Consider the following 14,824-nt stretch of genomic DNA (forward strand, 5'->3'; position numbering starts at 1 on the left):
GAGGGAGGGAGGGAGGGAGGGAGGGAGGGAGACACCATTGTGGTCAGGGAAGCACAGCAGTAGGAGGCTGAAACCAAAAGCTGGCTGTTCACATCTTGTCACGCAGGAAGCAGGGAGAAGCTTTAAATACCCCCCAGGAATGTACTTCCTCTGAAAGGCTGCACATCCTAAAAGTTCTAGGACCTCTCCAATCAGTACTACCAAATAGGGACCCAATATTCCAATACCTGAGCCTCTGGAACCGTTTCTCACTTAAAACACTACCCAGAGTCTCACTATGTAGTCCAGGCTGACCTCAAATTTATGAGCTTGCCTCAGTATCCTAAATGTTAGGATTACAGGTGTGTGCCATGTATTCAACTTAACTTTGTCCATTTTAACATGCGTGCAGCTATGGAGTAATTCATAGTCCCTGTAACACTCGTGTGACCTTACGACCAAGCAGTAAAAAGGGGAGAAATGTAAACTGGCATAGTAGTTTAGAATCTCTTTTTTAGTTTCCTTGATGTGCCAAGTACTTCCCAGATATACTGTGTATAAAGACCCAGCACCAGTCCTGATAGCTTCAGTTCCATTTTCCAAAGGCTGAAAGAAACAAGGGGCTTTCACTGGGCTCCACAGTTAGAACAAAGCGAAGGCTTGAACTTAGATTCATCTCTTTCAAAGTTACTGGACTATGACTCCCTTCCAAGTGCTGGGATCAAAGGCATGCCCTACCACTTCCTGGCAGCAACTTCTTTAAAATGAAAAATAAACCGGGTGTGGTGGCACAGGCCTTTAATCCCAGCACTCGGGAGATGGAGGCAGGCGGATCTCTGTGAGTTTGAGGCTAACCTGGTCTATAAAGTGAGCCCAGGAGGAGAAGAAGGAAGAGGGGGAGGAGGGAGAAGATCCCATTGCTTAATTTTGTTCTTTGTCCTAAATGTGGAATACCAAACTGAGATCTTCAGAACAAACACTACAAGCAATCAGACCGCAGACAGTTTATTCTGAATATAAATAGTCTGGAGTCACCATGTGACATCCCCAAGCTGAAAGCCTGGGTGGATAATTTGTCTGTGTCCTGACCCATCCTGCCACCCGACCCCACTCTGGGCCAAGGCCATTGACACCACTTACTGATCATGAGCCCAGTTAATAAGAAATAGAGTTACTCCCATTCTGTGGAGCGGTGTCTGCTGCAGACGCTCCCTCCTTTCAGCAAGCACTGAGTTCTGGATCTGGCAGTCGCATGTTAGACACAGTGTTGTACTGTTTTGTTTTGTTTTGTTTTCTCCCTGAGTTATCGCCTTTGCTGTGCGCACAGAGCTTCCTCTCCCTGTGTGTAGCTTTGTGAGTGACTCTGCCTCAGTCTGCCTTGATAGTAGAGTGGGCTGGTCAGGTTAATCTCTCTGAGTGCCAGTTGGTTCAGCTATGGGATGGCAGTGTCTAGCTTATTTCACAGAGGTTGGTTGAAGTGGGGAGGGGTTAATAGAATCATGGATGTGTTCAATAAAAGTGACGTATTTTTATGTCTGTTATACAGACAAGGGGGAAAAAAGCTTTCGAGGTGACACATAAATTGGTCAGGGTTACACAGCGGGTTAGAAACGGCAGGAGAACTCCATCCTAAAACCCTCAAGTTCCATGTTGTCTGGCTCCTTGCTAACCTAAGCCCCCATCCGATTCTGTCTCCACGAGACCACAGAGGAGCTTGTCAAAGAAAAAAATGGAGCCCGAAGAAAGCAAATAACAGCATTCAAAGCCCAGTGTGGCAGAAGCACTGCTTATAGTTTGAAAAATAATAGGAAAAAGAATTGATCACTCATAATCTAACTCCAAACACATTATGCCATACTTGATCTCAATATCTGTGTTGTTTTAGACTAGAACTCTAGGGGCTGGTGAGATGGCTCAGTGGTTAAGAGCGCCAGCTGTTCTTCCAAAGGTCCTGAGTTCAAATCCCAGCAACCACATGGTGGCTCACAACCATCCGTAATGAGAGCTGATGCCCTCTTCTGGAGTTTCTGAAGACAGCTACAGTGTACTCACACATAATAAATAAACAAATAAACAAATAAATAAATATTTTTTTAAAAAAGAATAGAACTCTATGCTTCTTACGTGGTTTATAAGCATACTACAGATTCCCCACTTCTTTGTCCCCACCTTGTATATTGGTTGCACATCACTTCAGACTTTTAATGAACATCAGTTTGCTTCCCTGCACCACACACAAGGATAACCACATCTTTTCGTCTTTTCTTTCTTACTTCTGATAAAATGTGGTCGTGCATAATTTCATGGCACTCTTGTGTGGCTGGAATCCCCTGAAATAGAATCACAGAGTTGACAGATAACCACTCAGGGTTGGAAGTTTTATTTTAAAAAAGTCTGGCTTGTTGAGGGATAATTTATGTAGTGCGGCATTCACTCTCTGTAAGTGTGCACATACACATTCAGAAGGTGATTGCCAACAGAGCAAGAATCAGAACTACCATAGGGAACTTCTGTGGCCTCTTCCTATCCCAGCTCCCGTCCCGTGAGCAGCTTGTCCCGGTGTGGCTAGGAGGGAGCACCAGCTCCCAGATGTGGGGATCTCTGCCGTGCTCCTTTCTGTCTTCCTGCCAATGCTTCCTCCCTCCCCACTTCTTCTGTTTCCTCAAAGTGTTCTCCTCATCCTTCCAGAGCAGCTTGAGTTCCGTTCAAATTGGGAAGGCCTTCCTCTACCTCAGCTCTCTTCCTCCTCTGCATCCCCACCCTCCTCCTCCTCATTCTTGTGGAGGACCATCTTGGTTTTTTGGTTTTTGGTTTTGTTTTTTTTTTAAGATTTATTTATTTATTATATGTAAGTACACTGTAGCTGTCTTCAGACACTCCAGAAGAGGGCATTAGATTTCATTACGGATGGTTGTGAGCCACCGTATGGTTGACTGGGATTTGAACTCAGGACCTTTGGAAGAGCAGTCGGTGCTCTTAACCACTGAGCCATCTCGCCAGCCCCGGAGGATCATCTTGTGCACTGTGTCACTGTCAGTAAGAAGCCTATTAGCAAAAGGCAGGAGATAGAAGATGGGACATCCAGCAGAGAGAGCGAGAGGATTCTGGGAAAGAGTCAGAGGCAGGTAGATTCTCCCTGGACTCTGAGGGAGATGGATGCATGAAACTGAGGAGAGGTAGCTGGCCTTATGCAGACTTAGACTAGTTTAAATGGAATAATTGAGTTATGAGCTAGTGGGAATAACCCATATGGCCTGAGCATTTATTCATAAATAAATTTCAGAGTCGTTATTTCCGGAAGAGGGGTACAGGTGGAAAATCCTGAGCCTACACATTTCTTATCCTCCTCCTCCTCCTCCTCCTCCTCCTCCTCCTCCTCTTCCTCTTCCTCTTCCTCCTCCTCCATTCTCTCCCTCCTCCTCCCCTCCCTGGCTCCCATTAATATTGTATTTGCCTGCATTAACACTGTCATGGTATGTTAAAGCTGCCGTTTTTATTTAAACTGAGTACCTTTAAGAGCCGGAATAAGCTTTTGGTAGATCTGCAACCTCCCAGGGGACCTGGCACACAATAGGAGATAAGTAGCTGCTTATTGGACAAAAGTTACACGACTATAAACCTGACTCCTCTTAGGTGATCACTCCTGCCCACAGCAGGCCTTTGGTCTTCACTGGCATTTGGTTGAGTTCCCCCCCTCCCCTTTTGACTTTGTGATATGATTTTTTTTGTACGCACGCTGTTATTGAAGGGAGTAAGACAGCATCGCAGCTGTTCGGATGATGAGTGAGAGTGGGTGGTACCCCAGCTCCTCATCTGCCATTGAGAGATTGATAGCTTTTAACCCCATCTCTGCGAGGTTTTTTTGTTTTGTTTTGTTTTGTTTTGTTTTGTTTTGATTTTTGAGACAGGGTTTCTCTGTATAGCTCTGGCTGTCCTGGAACTCACTTTGTAGACCAGGCTGGCCTCGAACTCAGAAATCCGCCTGCCTCTGCCTCCCAAGTGCTGGGATTAAAGGCATGTGCTACCATGCCCAGCTTCTGCGAGTTTTATATCTAACGTGCACAACTTCGGGATGCCCTTTCATCAATAGTAAAACATTCCGGCCACACATTCTGGCTCTAGATGATAATTCCTGAGTGGTTCTGTGTGATGCTATGGCTACAGTGGCTGAATACGTCCAGAGCTCCCCCCTTGCCGTGCACTATATTTAGCTGAGCCTCGGTCTGGATAATCCTGTGGAGTGAAATGAGTCCCACGCAGTGAAACAGTGAGGGACAGAGAGCTCATCTGCTCCACTATTGACATTGAAATGATTCTGGTAAAGATGAGAGGATTCATTCCTACTGGGAGAGATGGTAGTTCTTACCAGATCCTCAAAAGGCAGAGCCATCTTCAGTGGCAGGGCCATTCGGATGCTTTACTGAATGGTTCCTGTCTAACAGGACCTCAAGTGTTTAACTATCATTTTGTACAGTCTTAGCCAGTGGGGTTGGGGTAGGCTCAGGCTTGTTCTGGGACCTCAAAGGAAATCTTTATGTACGTACTACATAAAGATGTAGCCCATGGGTGAAATCAGAGATGTAGCCCTTGGGTGAAGTCAGAGATGTAGCCCTTGGGTGAAGTCAGAGACACAGCTCTTGGGTGAAGTCAGGGAAGAGTGGGTACCAGTGGGTGGAAGAGAACGATGCCAGTGGGTGTCTAGGCACGTGGCCTGTGTGAGCAGAGCTTCTCATCTGTGCCGCTGTGGTGTGGGTTTTAAGTGAGAAGCCCCGATGCTGTGGGAAGGACACACCTCTCACTCAGACTTGGAGCCCTGCAGCCAGCTGGTGTCTCATATGATGCCCTGGATAGGTTTGTCCCGGACAGCTATACCACCTCCATCTTCTCCCAACCCACCCCCGTCTTCTGTCTTTCAGGAGAAGATTGGATGGCGAAAAGATGCTCTGCACTTGCTGGTGTTCACAACGGATGACGTGCCCCACATCGCACTGGATGGAAAGCTGGGTGGCCTGGTCCAGCCCCACGATGGCCAGTGTCACCTGAACGAAGCCAATGAGTACACAGCATCCAACCAGATGGTGAGTGCTGCGAGGGATCCTCTGACCTGTCCTTGTGCCCATCGCCCATCCCTTCCTTGGACACCTCCTTGCCTGCAGTACTTGCTGATGCTCTGGTCCCCTCTGGGGAATCCAGGTTTATTCATTATTTTGTCTTCTCTTGCTAAGTTTTAAAACCTCCTTGTTAACTAATTCTTGTTAGGGATTTCTGTAGCTGGTTCATCTCCACACTGCTGTGTACCTAATGGGAGCTATCTCATTGGAGGAAGGGGTGGCCTGGGAGCCAAGTAGTTCCAGTGGAGGTGATCTGAAGGCCACGTGGAACCTGCTTTCCTGAAGGGGTCACAACTGGGGTAGAGTTAGAAGATACCCAGTACCAAGTACCAAGATTCTGCCACATTTTTTTATGTAGGCTTTTTAAGAAGTGTATACCTTTTTTTTTTTTTTTTTTTTTAATTTATTTATTTATTATATGTAAGTACACTGCAGCTGTCTTCAGACACTCCAGAAGAGGGCATCAGATCTCATTACAGATGGTTATCAGCTACCATGTGGTTGCTGGGATTTGAACTCAGGACCTTTGGAAGGGCAGTCGGTGCTCTTAACCACTGAGCCATCTCTCCAGCCCAAGAAATGTATACCTTCTTTTTCCTCAAATCTATTTTAACCTTTGGCTAGAGAGGAGTTCTTGCCAGTTTTCTTTGCAGGACGAGCCCATTTTCTCTGGCTCCAGGAAGTGGCTCACCCAACTGCGATCCCTGTACCAACCAGGATTAAATTGCCTCCGGTCTTTCCTTTCTGCTCACTTGGTTGGCTACCTCCTTCCCCCATCACAGCCTGATTCCAGAGAGCAGTGGTCTCCTTTGCTTGTTGTGAGCCAGGAGCAGGACCCACAGACATTGGTTATCTGACTGTTGGGCACAGGAAAAGGAATACAGGGCAAGGGACAGCCATAGGGTAGGGATTCAAGCTAATAGGTGTTGGTGGCAGATGGTAGAAGGTGGGACTGTTCTTCCTGGAGCCACACCTATCCCCTCCCTCCAGAAAGGATGGGGAGGGATACAGATCACACCTAGCGATGCCAGAGGGGCCTTTCTGATGAACATCATTTCCTATAACCTCTTCGTTGAGGAGCTGCTGGTGGACTTGGTTTTTAGGCCCCTGGTTGACGGGCACCCAGGAGAAAGATGCTTTTTCCAGGGTCTTCATGTCTGCAGATCACATGTCAGCGTTGCAGCTGGTTGGGATGGTTACACTCTTGACTTATGCCTTCGTCTTAGGACTATCCATCGCTTGCCCTGCTTGGGGAGAAGCTGGCGGAGAACAATATCAACCTCATCTTCGCAGTGACGAAGAACCACTATATGCTCTACAAGGTACTCCTGTGTGTGTGTGTGTGTGTGTGTGTGTGTGTGTGTGTGTGTGTGTGTGTAGGGGCGGCGGCCTGATCTGTGACTCATTCTGACCTAAAGCCGGTTAGAGATTTGAGTGGGGGTGGGCAGGGTCAGTGGAGCTGTGCTTAGAAGTAATAAGGAAACTCTTTGAGTGTTCATGTGGTCATGAACATCTTCACCGGGAGTTTTAAACCACGTTATTTAACTTAATTCAGAGAAACATCTCAAAAATATTATGAATCATCATTTTCAGAAGATGGATAGAGACACAGGGGCCTATTCCAGTTGAGAAGGAAAACGTGAAATAATTCTGTACAAAGGGAACTGAGATGTTGGGCAACTGTTGTTGGCTACTACTACACACAACTAACTCAGTCTGCCTTCCTGCGGAGGGTGGGAGGTAAGGAGTGGTGGCCCAACACAGTAGGTCTCCTAGAAATCAGTCAGTGACTGAGAGAAGAGAGCGATGGGTTTGTTGCATCCAACAAGTCTTTTCCCAAGTGGCCGCCTGGGCCACCACTGTGGCACTCGCAAGCTCCTTAGAGAGTAATAGAGGACCTTCAATCTACTCTCTGGCCTTTATGCGATGATCTCACGTGTGCACACACAGACACTCAACCTCTCTGGCTGTGGAAGCGCTTGTGTGAGCTAAGCATAAACCCGGCTCACCCCGGATGCTGTGATCATTCATATAGGGGATGCTGTCAGGAATCCCTTAATTATTCTCCAAAGAACTTTTGTTCAGTCGTGTCTCCAAGGCCCCTGATTTACAAGTTATGAATATTTCACAGTGTCTTCCTGAGTCATGGATCCTCTCTGAGCCTGAGTCTATTTTAGATTGATAAAAATGAAAAGCCGCTTAGTTAGGTGCAAGATCATAGGTTAAAGCTTGTCCGTTACAAACCACATTCTTAGAAGGATTGGGCTGTATTGGGCTTTGTCTCCTCCTTGGCTTCGGTCTCCTTCCTCAGAATGAGGAGACCTCTACAGCTTGAGGGTGACAGGGACTCTGTCCTGTTCTCAGAGCCACACTCGGGAGCTGTGCTAGGGCAAAAGGCTTTGTCCCCGGGCCTTCCATGCAGGTATCAAAAGGTCTTTAGAATGACACCCGTAGTATGTTAGCTCCCTACTGAGAAGATAGACTGTCTTCAGACGCTTGGGGAAGCAGGCCTTGTGTGCTCCTGTAGAACATGCTGAGTCATCCGGAAATGAGCCTACAGTTACCAGGAGTGATGATGAGAGGGTCATGACCTTAGAGGGTGAATGTCTCTTGCTGTCAGCCCTGGGCTCCCTTACACACACACACACACACACACACACACACACACACACCAGTGTGCTGCTCATACCAAGTTTTCTTGCCTCTCCCATAGCACCCTCTCCAGCATGTGGTCTGGGAGAGTGGCAGAGCATGGTACTGGCCCTTGTTCACTCTTGTCCACAGTACACTTTTGACTCTGACAGAATGGAAAGTGTCTTAGTGAGAGGGTTACTATTGCTGAGATGAAACACCATGACCAAAAGCAATTTGGGGAGGAAAGGGCCTGTTTGGCTTACACTTCCACATCACAGTTCATCACTAAAGGAAGTCAGGATGGGAGCTCAAACAGAGCAGGAACCTGGAGGCAGGAGCTGATGCAGAGGCCATGGAGGGATGCTGCTTACTGGCTTGCTCCTCATGGCTGGCTTAGCCTGCTTTCTTATGGAACCCAGGGCTATTAGCAGGGGATAGCCCTGCCCACAGTGGGCTGGTCCCTCCCCATCAATCACTAATTAAGAAAATGCTCTACAGGCTGCCTGCAGTCCAATCTTATGGAGGCATTTTCTCAGTTGAGGTGATTCTAGCCTGTGTTGAGTTGACATTAAAATTAACCCTCACAGAAGGCAAAATGATCTTACTGTTTTTTGTTGTTTTGTGTTTTTCAAGAATTTTACAGCCCTGATACCTGGAACCACTGTGGAGATTTTGCATGGAGATTCCAAAAACATTATTCAACTGATTATCAATGCGTACAGTGTAAGTCATTGGCTCTGACCCCCCCCATCCCCCGAACTCCCCACCTCCATCCTGGTGACTTAGCTCTGCCTGCACCCCTTCTGTTGGGGGCCCCTAGTGTTTGAGGTGTGGCCAATGTCCCTTACTCACTTTCTCCATGTCTCTGTGTCCTATAGACTTGGAGTTGGACATCAGGGAGAATTTCTGGCTAGTTACCTCTCATCCCCTTTCATGAACCGTTGCAGTTTGGGCTCTTCACAAGTCAGAGCTTACCTCATTTCTCCTGCGAAATATCTGCTAAAGCCAGAATGTTCTCTTCTTCTCTTCTTCTACCCTGTAGCCTTCATTTCAATCTGGGTTCCTCCCTCCACCCGGAACCCTTGAGACAGACTCTCTCTAACCCTGGCTGTCCTGGAACTCACTGTGTAGATGAAGCAAGTAGAGAGCTCTGTGAGTTCAAGGCTTCTGGAGAAGATGGAGCTAAGGAGTGGCCTCATCCGAGCTCTGTGAGGTGCGGGGAGGACATCTTCTAGAGTAGCTACCGCTCAACATCTCCAAGCTCAGCCAGCTCCAGACCCTGCAGACCCCTGTGCTATATAACACATTTTCCCAGTTTAATATAGAGGTCCCAGCAACAATAGCAGGGCCCCGCAGTTGCTCAGGGAACCTGGATTCACTCCAGTTTCTAATGCAGCCTAAAAAGATCATTTCTGCCAACCCCAACTTCTAAGTGGGTACCCCACCCTTCTCCTTACTCCCCAGATTCCTGGATTTTCATTAAAAAACAAAACAAAACAAAAACATGATTATTATACACAGCAAGTCAGGATCAGGGAAAATGCCACACTTTACACAAAGAATACTTCTAAGCCATACACACAGGCAGGCTGCTGTAGCTTGGTTCCCTGCATCCACATGGAGGTTTACAACCCCCTATAGCTCCAGTTCCAGGGGATCCAGCACTCTCTTCTTACCTTCCACAGACACCAGAGCACGTGGGCTGTGCTTACTGGTGCTGGTTGACATCATCGTTGCCCTGGTTTGTGGTGGGTTTCATGAGTCACACAACCATGACTACACGTGGGTCTTGACTTCGCTGCTCCTGGATGCTAGCTAGCAGTGGGGACTCTGGAAGGTTCTGGTCAGAGTGTATGCTACAGATGAAGTGGTTGTGGTCTTTGGCTCTGTCTGATTTGTATGTGTCTTTCACAAGGCAGAATTGTCAGCGTTTAGATTTATATCCTTTTCTAGCTGTGCCAGACTCACTCTCTGCCCAAGGGTGTTTGGCAGCAAGGAGTCTCTCGCAGAGTATTGCGGAGGGAAGACTGTCTTGCAGAGCTGAGCCCTGAGTCTGGGTACGGGAACATCAATCAATGCTTATGAAGAGAGATACTTAAGACGAAAAGCCCAGGGGCCTCTCTTTAAAGTGGGAGCTGGCAGGATGGTCTGCAGACCACTAGAGTAGCAGCAGAGGGTGACATCAGAGCCCGTGGTGGGTTCTGCCCTAGCACGGCACATGTTTCTCTTTTGATTGTTGCCATAAAGTCTGCTCCAACCGCGCTTCCCTTTCCCCCACAGCTGGGCCGACAGAAAGCAATTGCAGATGTGACCTAATGTGACACAGGGTCTGTAATAGAATAGCACTTAGGGGGCCAGCATTCTTGACATTGCCGACTTTGTCTAGGATGGGAGTAAGAAACCATCTTCAGGGGCAGAGCTGGTCGTAATTGAGTAAGTTCAGGAGTTGCACGTGAATGTCCTCGTGCATAAGAACCAGTTCTTGTGCCTTTGAACCTCTGATGTGTCCTGCACTTTGTTTTTTTTCTGTCAACAAATACATCTTAAGGGGCTAATTGTGGCTAGCCTTGTATGACACATGGCAGCAGGACACTGGAGGAAGCACAGCGCTGCCCTGTAGAAGCATGTGGTGTTTCAAGGGAGGGGGACCCTTAGAGCTGTGAGGGTGATTCATACTTTTCCAAAGTCAGTGGATTCTGAGGAAAGAGGCCTGTGGGGATGGGATTAGCATGAGCTCTGGAAGCCTGCCTCAGCAATGAGCATTTGGGCTCGGCTTTTGGTACCATAACTGAGGTCTGAGCTAACTCTTCATAATTCCTGCCATCTGAAACAGTAGAGGAGATTCTGATCCCAGACGCTGCTCTGTGGTGAGTAAGAGAGAACCATCTAGCCAGAACAACGAGCCATGTAAAGCATAGAGTGCCTTTTCTCTCCTTTTCTTTTCTCTCTTGTTTTATTTGTTTATTCCATGTATGTTAGAACACTGTTGCTCTCTTCAGACACACCAGAAGAGGGAGTCAGATCCCATTACAGATGGTTGTGAGCCACCATGTGGTTGCTGGAAATTGAACTCAGGACCTCTGGAAGAGCGGTCAGTGCTCTTAACCACTGAACCATCTCTCCAGGCCAAGCTTTTCTTATTTTAAAGATTTTTAAATTTTTTTTGGTCAGGTGTGTGTGTGTGTGTGTGTGTGTGTGTGTGTGTGTGTTTGCACTTTTATGTCAGTACACCATGTGTTTGCCTGGTACCCTTGGAGAATAGGATATTAGATCCCCTAGAACTGGAATCGAAGATGGTTGTGAGCTGCTATGTGGGTGCTGGGAACCAAACCCGGGTCCTGTGTATAAACTGAGGGTTTCAGCATCAGATGTATAAGCTGATGATGTGGCTACTCCAAGGCACGGTTGAGGGGGAGGATTTCATTGTGGATATGAGGGAGAGCGCAGCCAGAGAGGCATCTGGAGGAGTCCAGAGCAGGGAGAGGAAGGAGTGAACTGAACGGTGGCCAGCAGACTGGACTAGGGACTTTGAGGGACTGGGGGTGGGGCGAGAGATAGGGTCAATGGAGGAAGATAAGAGAGACGCCAAAAGAGAGCATGTGACTGAAATGTCAGGGCTCTATGAGAATGAGAAGCTGGAGAACTTTAGGGTAGGGAGTGGGTGAGAAGAACTGAGAAGAACCACAGACAAGTGATCACTAGGAAGCCTCGACGCCAGCTTCTGATACCAAAATAGCATATTTGGTATGCTAATAGGCACCACAGATAGTTATTTGTCCCGAGCATCTTTGGACCTGACACTGTAGGAGAGCAGCTAGTGCTCTTAACCACTGAGCCATCTTCCTCCCCCCCCCCCCATCTTTCCGTACATCTTTATATATACAGATATATGTGCATGTGTGTGTATGTGTGTGTATGCATTTCCCCCGTTTGTATATGGGTGTCTAAATGTGAATGCGTGTTTCAGTTCCTTTGGAGGTCAGAGGAAGGATTAGATTTCCTGGAGCTGGAGTTACCGGCAGTTTCGAACTGCCGGATGTGGGTGCTAGGGACCAGTTTGGATGGTCTTGAAAAACAGCCAGGCGGGGCATGGTGGCGCACGCCTTTGATCCCAGCACTCGGGAGGCAGAGGCAGGTGGATTTCTGAGTTCGAGGCCAGCCTGGTCTACAAAGTGAGTTCCAGGACAGCCAGGATACACAGAGAAACCCTTTCTCGAAAAACCAAAAAAAAAAAAAAAAGAAAAGAAAAGAAAAACAACCAGGATTTTTAAGCATGGCCGTTCCTCCAGTCCCTATTAGCTGTCTTCAAAGATTTCATCTTCATCTTCCCAGTCCCTTGGGCATAACTGTTGTTCAAATGTCTATACATTAGTCCATGTATTCATTCACCAAGACTTTGTGCTGCATGCTGGAGAGAGAGGGCACGTATGTGATCCTTCCGGTTCATGGCACACTGAGAAGGCAGATCCGTAAATAACTAATTACATTCAGTGGGAGAGTGGAGTATGTGTTGAGTAGCACTTTTGTGACCTTTGGCCAATTAAGGATGCCACTCTGAAGAGGAAGCAGCTTGCAGAGGGTTAGTATTTTTAGAGTTGTAGAAGCACTTCGACAATTTGTTGCAGAGAGACCAGTTTTTGTGGAGTATTTTCTGCAAGCTGTGAATTTGTTGGGGGAACTGCACATCTCATGTATTCAAGCTTTTTAGCACCACATGCCAGAGTCTGAGGGCTAGAGGGAGTGGTGGGAAATCTACAAAAGCTGGTGGTGCTCTGGCTTCTTGTTTATGAGGAAGCTTGGCTCAGTGCCTCTCAGAGTAAGTCCTGCTGTCTGTAAGTCCTACTCCCTATAAGTCCTGTTGTCTGTGTTATAAGCAGATTTAAAAAAAAAAAAAAATGCTTGATTAAAATATGACTTCTAAATAGTCATAAAGTTACTTCATTTGGCCTTAGCTCCTAAAGTTATATCTTTCATAGGGACTTTTGAGACAGCATTTTATTAAGGAGCCCTGGCTGGTCTAGCACTCGCTGTGGAGATCCGCCTACCTGTGTCTCCTAAGAGCTGCAGTTAAAGGTGTGTGGTATCAGGTGCTGGGCGTGGTGGCGCACGCCTTTGATCCCAGCACTTGGGAGGCAGAGGCAGGCGGATTTCTGAGTTCGAGGCCAGCCTGGTCTACAGAATGAGTTCCAGGACAGCCAGGGCTACACAGAGAAACCCTGTCTCGAAAAAAGTGTGTGGCATCACACTTGGCTATTACTTAAGGGTTTGTTGTTGTTGTTGTTGTTGTTGTTGTTGTTGTTGTTGTTGATGTGAGACAGGGTTTCTCTGTGCAGCCCTGGCTGGCCTTGTACTCAGAGATCCACCTGCCTCTGCCTTCTGAGTGCTTGGATTAAAGGTGTGCACCACCACTGCCTGACTTCCTATAGATTTGTTTTTTATAGACTAGCTCCTCAGGGTTAGGGTCTCCTGGATCCCTCCTCCATTTATGGCAGAGTTATGATTTGCTGAAATTTTGTGCAGATAGCTATAGTTTCCTGGAGTTCATGAGCACAAATGGCCACGTAACGTTCAGGAGACAGAACGTCTTCCCCACGTTCTTCCGCATCCCTTACATTCTTTCTGTTCCCTTGTCTGTCACGTTCCCTGAGCCTTGAGGGCATGGAGGAGTAATGCAGATATTTCAGTTAGGGCTGAGAACTCAGTGTCACTAATTCGCTGCACTCTGAACAGTCACAAGTCTGCATCATCTCCTGCCCCCTGCAGAAGGAGTTTCTTGACCCGGCTTGAGTGTGGCCCTTATTTACAGATAAGGCAGTATGACATCATGACCATTGATTTAGCAAAACAACAATAGTATCTTCTCTACCCATTAAGGGTGGATTCTAAAAACCAAGAGGCATATAAAGGCTTCCATGAACCTTGTATAAACTAAACATACCCGAGTATCTGACACCCGAGTATCTGACACCCGAGTATCTAACACCCGAGTATCTAACACCCGAGTATCTAACACCCAGGGAAAAGCAGATCATGGCTGGGCTTACTGCTTGCAGTTTCAGCTCAGAAGCCTGAAGCAAGAGGATTACAGAGTTCAGGGTTATCCTGACTACATAACAAGACCCTGTCTCAAAAACAAAAATATACAAAGAAAACATAGCCACAGCAGAACACTGCCAGCACAGGCAAGTCCCTTGTAGGCCTCCTTCTCTCGCTATCCCCCAAGGGCAACCATTAGTTCTGCTTGTTGCTGAATTTCACACATGATGGCTTCTCACTTAGTAGCAAGGATGCACCCTGAGAGACACATCGTCAGGGAGTTATAGCATTGTGCCGGCAAAGAGTATACAGCATGTTAACCTAGACGGTGTAATGTACTACATGCCTCGGCTACCAGCTGCTGCCTTTCTCTCCTAGGCTACAAACCTGTGAGGCTGGTACTATATGGAATATGCAGGCAGTCGTAACAGTGGTGGCCATTGTGATGTGGGAAGTTTATAACTCTCAGGATCTCACGATGGGGCCACCTTTATCTATGATCTACTGAGGCCCAGAGTATCTTTATTAGAGAATAAATAAATACAGTGTGTCTGGCTTTGAGTAGTGTTATACTCATCATGGTCACTTTGTACACTTGTGTTTGATATTGTAAGTGCTCTACAAGGTAGATATTCTGTGGTCAATGGCAGGCCTTTGATTGGCTTCCGGATTCTTGCTCTTAACTTGCTGTAAACATTCTTGTTCCTGCCTCTTGGTAACCTGCACATCTTAGTTGTGTACAATCCTCAGAGGAAGCTAAAGTCAGCCTGAGTTTTAGAATACATTACTTATGGGTTTTATTTTTTCTTTTTATTTATTAATGTATTTGAGTACACTGTAACTGTCTTCAGACACACCAGAAGAAGACATTGATCCTATTACAGATGGTTGTGAGCCACCATGTGGTTGCTGGGAATTGAACTCGGGACCTCTGGAAGAGCAGTCAGTGCTCTTAAGCGCTAAGCCATCTCTCCAGCCCTACTTATTGGTTTTCTTATTTTGTTTTGTTTTTCGAGACAGGGTCTCTCTGTGTAGCCCTGGCTGTCCTGGAACTCACTTTATAG

General features: G+C 47.1%; 1 protein-coding gene across 2 annotated transcripts in view; it reads left to right on the top strand.

Annotated features, from left to right (window-relative positions):
* The window catches only part of Itgb5 (integrin subunit beta 5), a 118,355-nt gene that overhangs the window by 62,063 nt on the left and 41,468 nt on the right, over positions 1 to 14,824 (top strand). For both annotated transcript variants that reach the window (XM_021208922.2, XM_021208923.2), the window contains exons 6-8: positions 4,896 to 5,057; positions 6,317 to 6,412; positions 8,358 to 8,447. In XM_021208922.2, coding sequence (XP_021064581.1) covers positions 4,896 to 5,057; positions 6,317 to 6,412; positions 8,358 to 8,447 — 348 coding nt within the window. The remainder of the gene's footprint in view (positions 1 to 4,895; positions 5,058 to 6,316; positions 6,413 to 8,357; positions 8,448 to 14,824) is intronic.

This window comes from Mus pahari, chromosome 12 (genome assembly GCF_900095145.1).
Source record: "Mus pahari chromosome 12, PAHARI_EIJ_v1.1, whole genome shotgun sequence".
NCBI classification, from domain to species: Eukaryota; Metazoa; Chordata; class Mammalia; order Rodentia; family Muridae; genus Mus; species Mus pahari.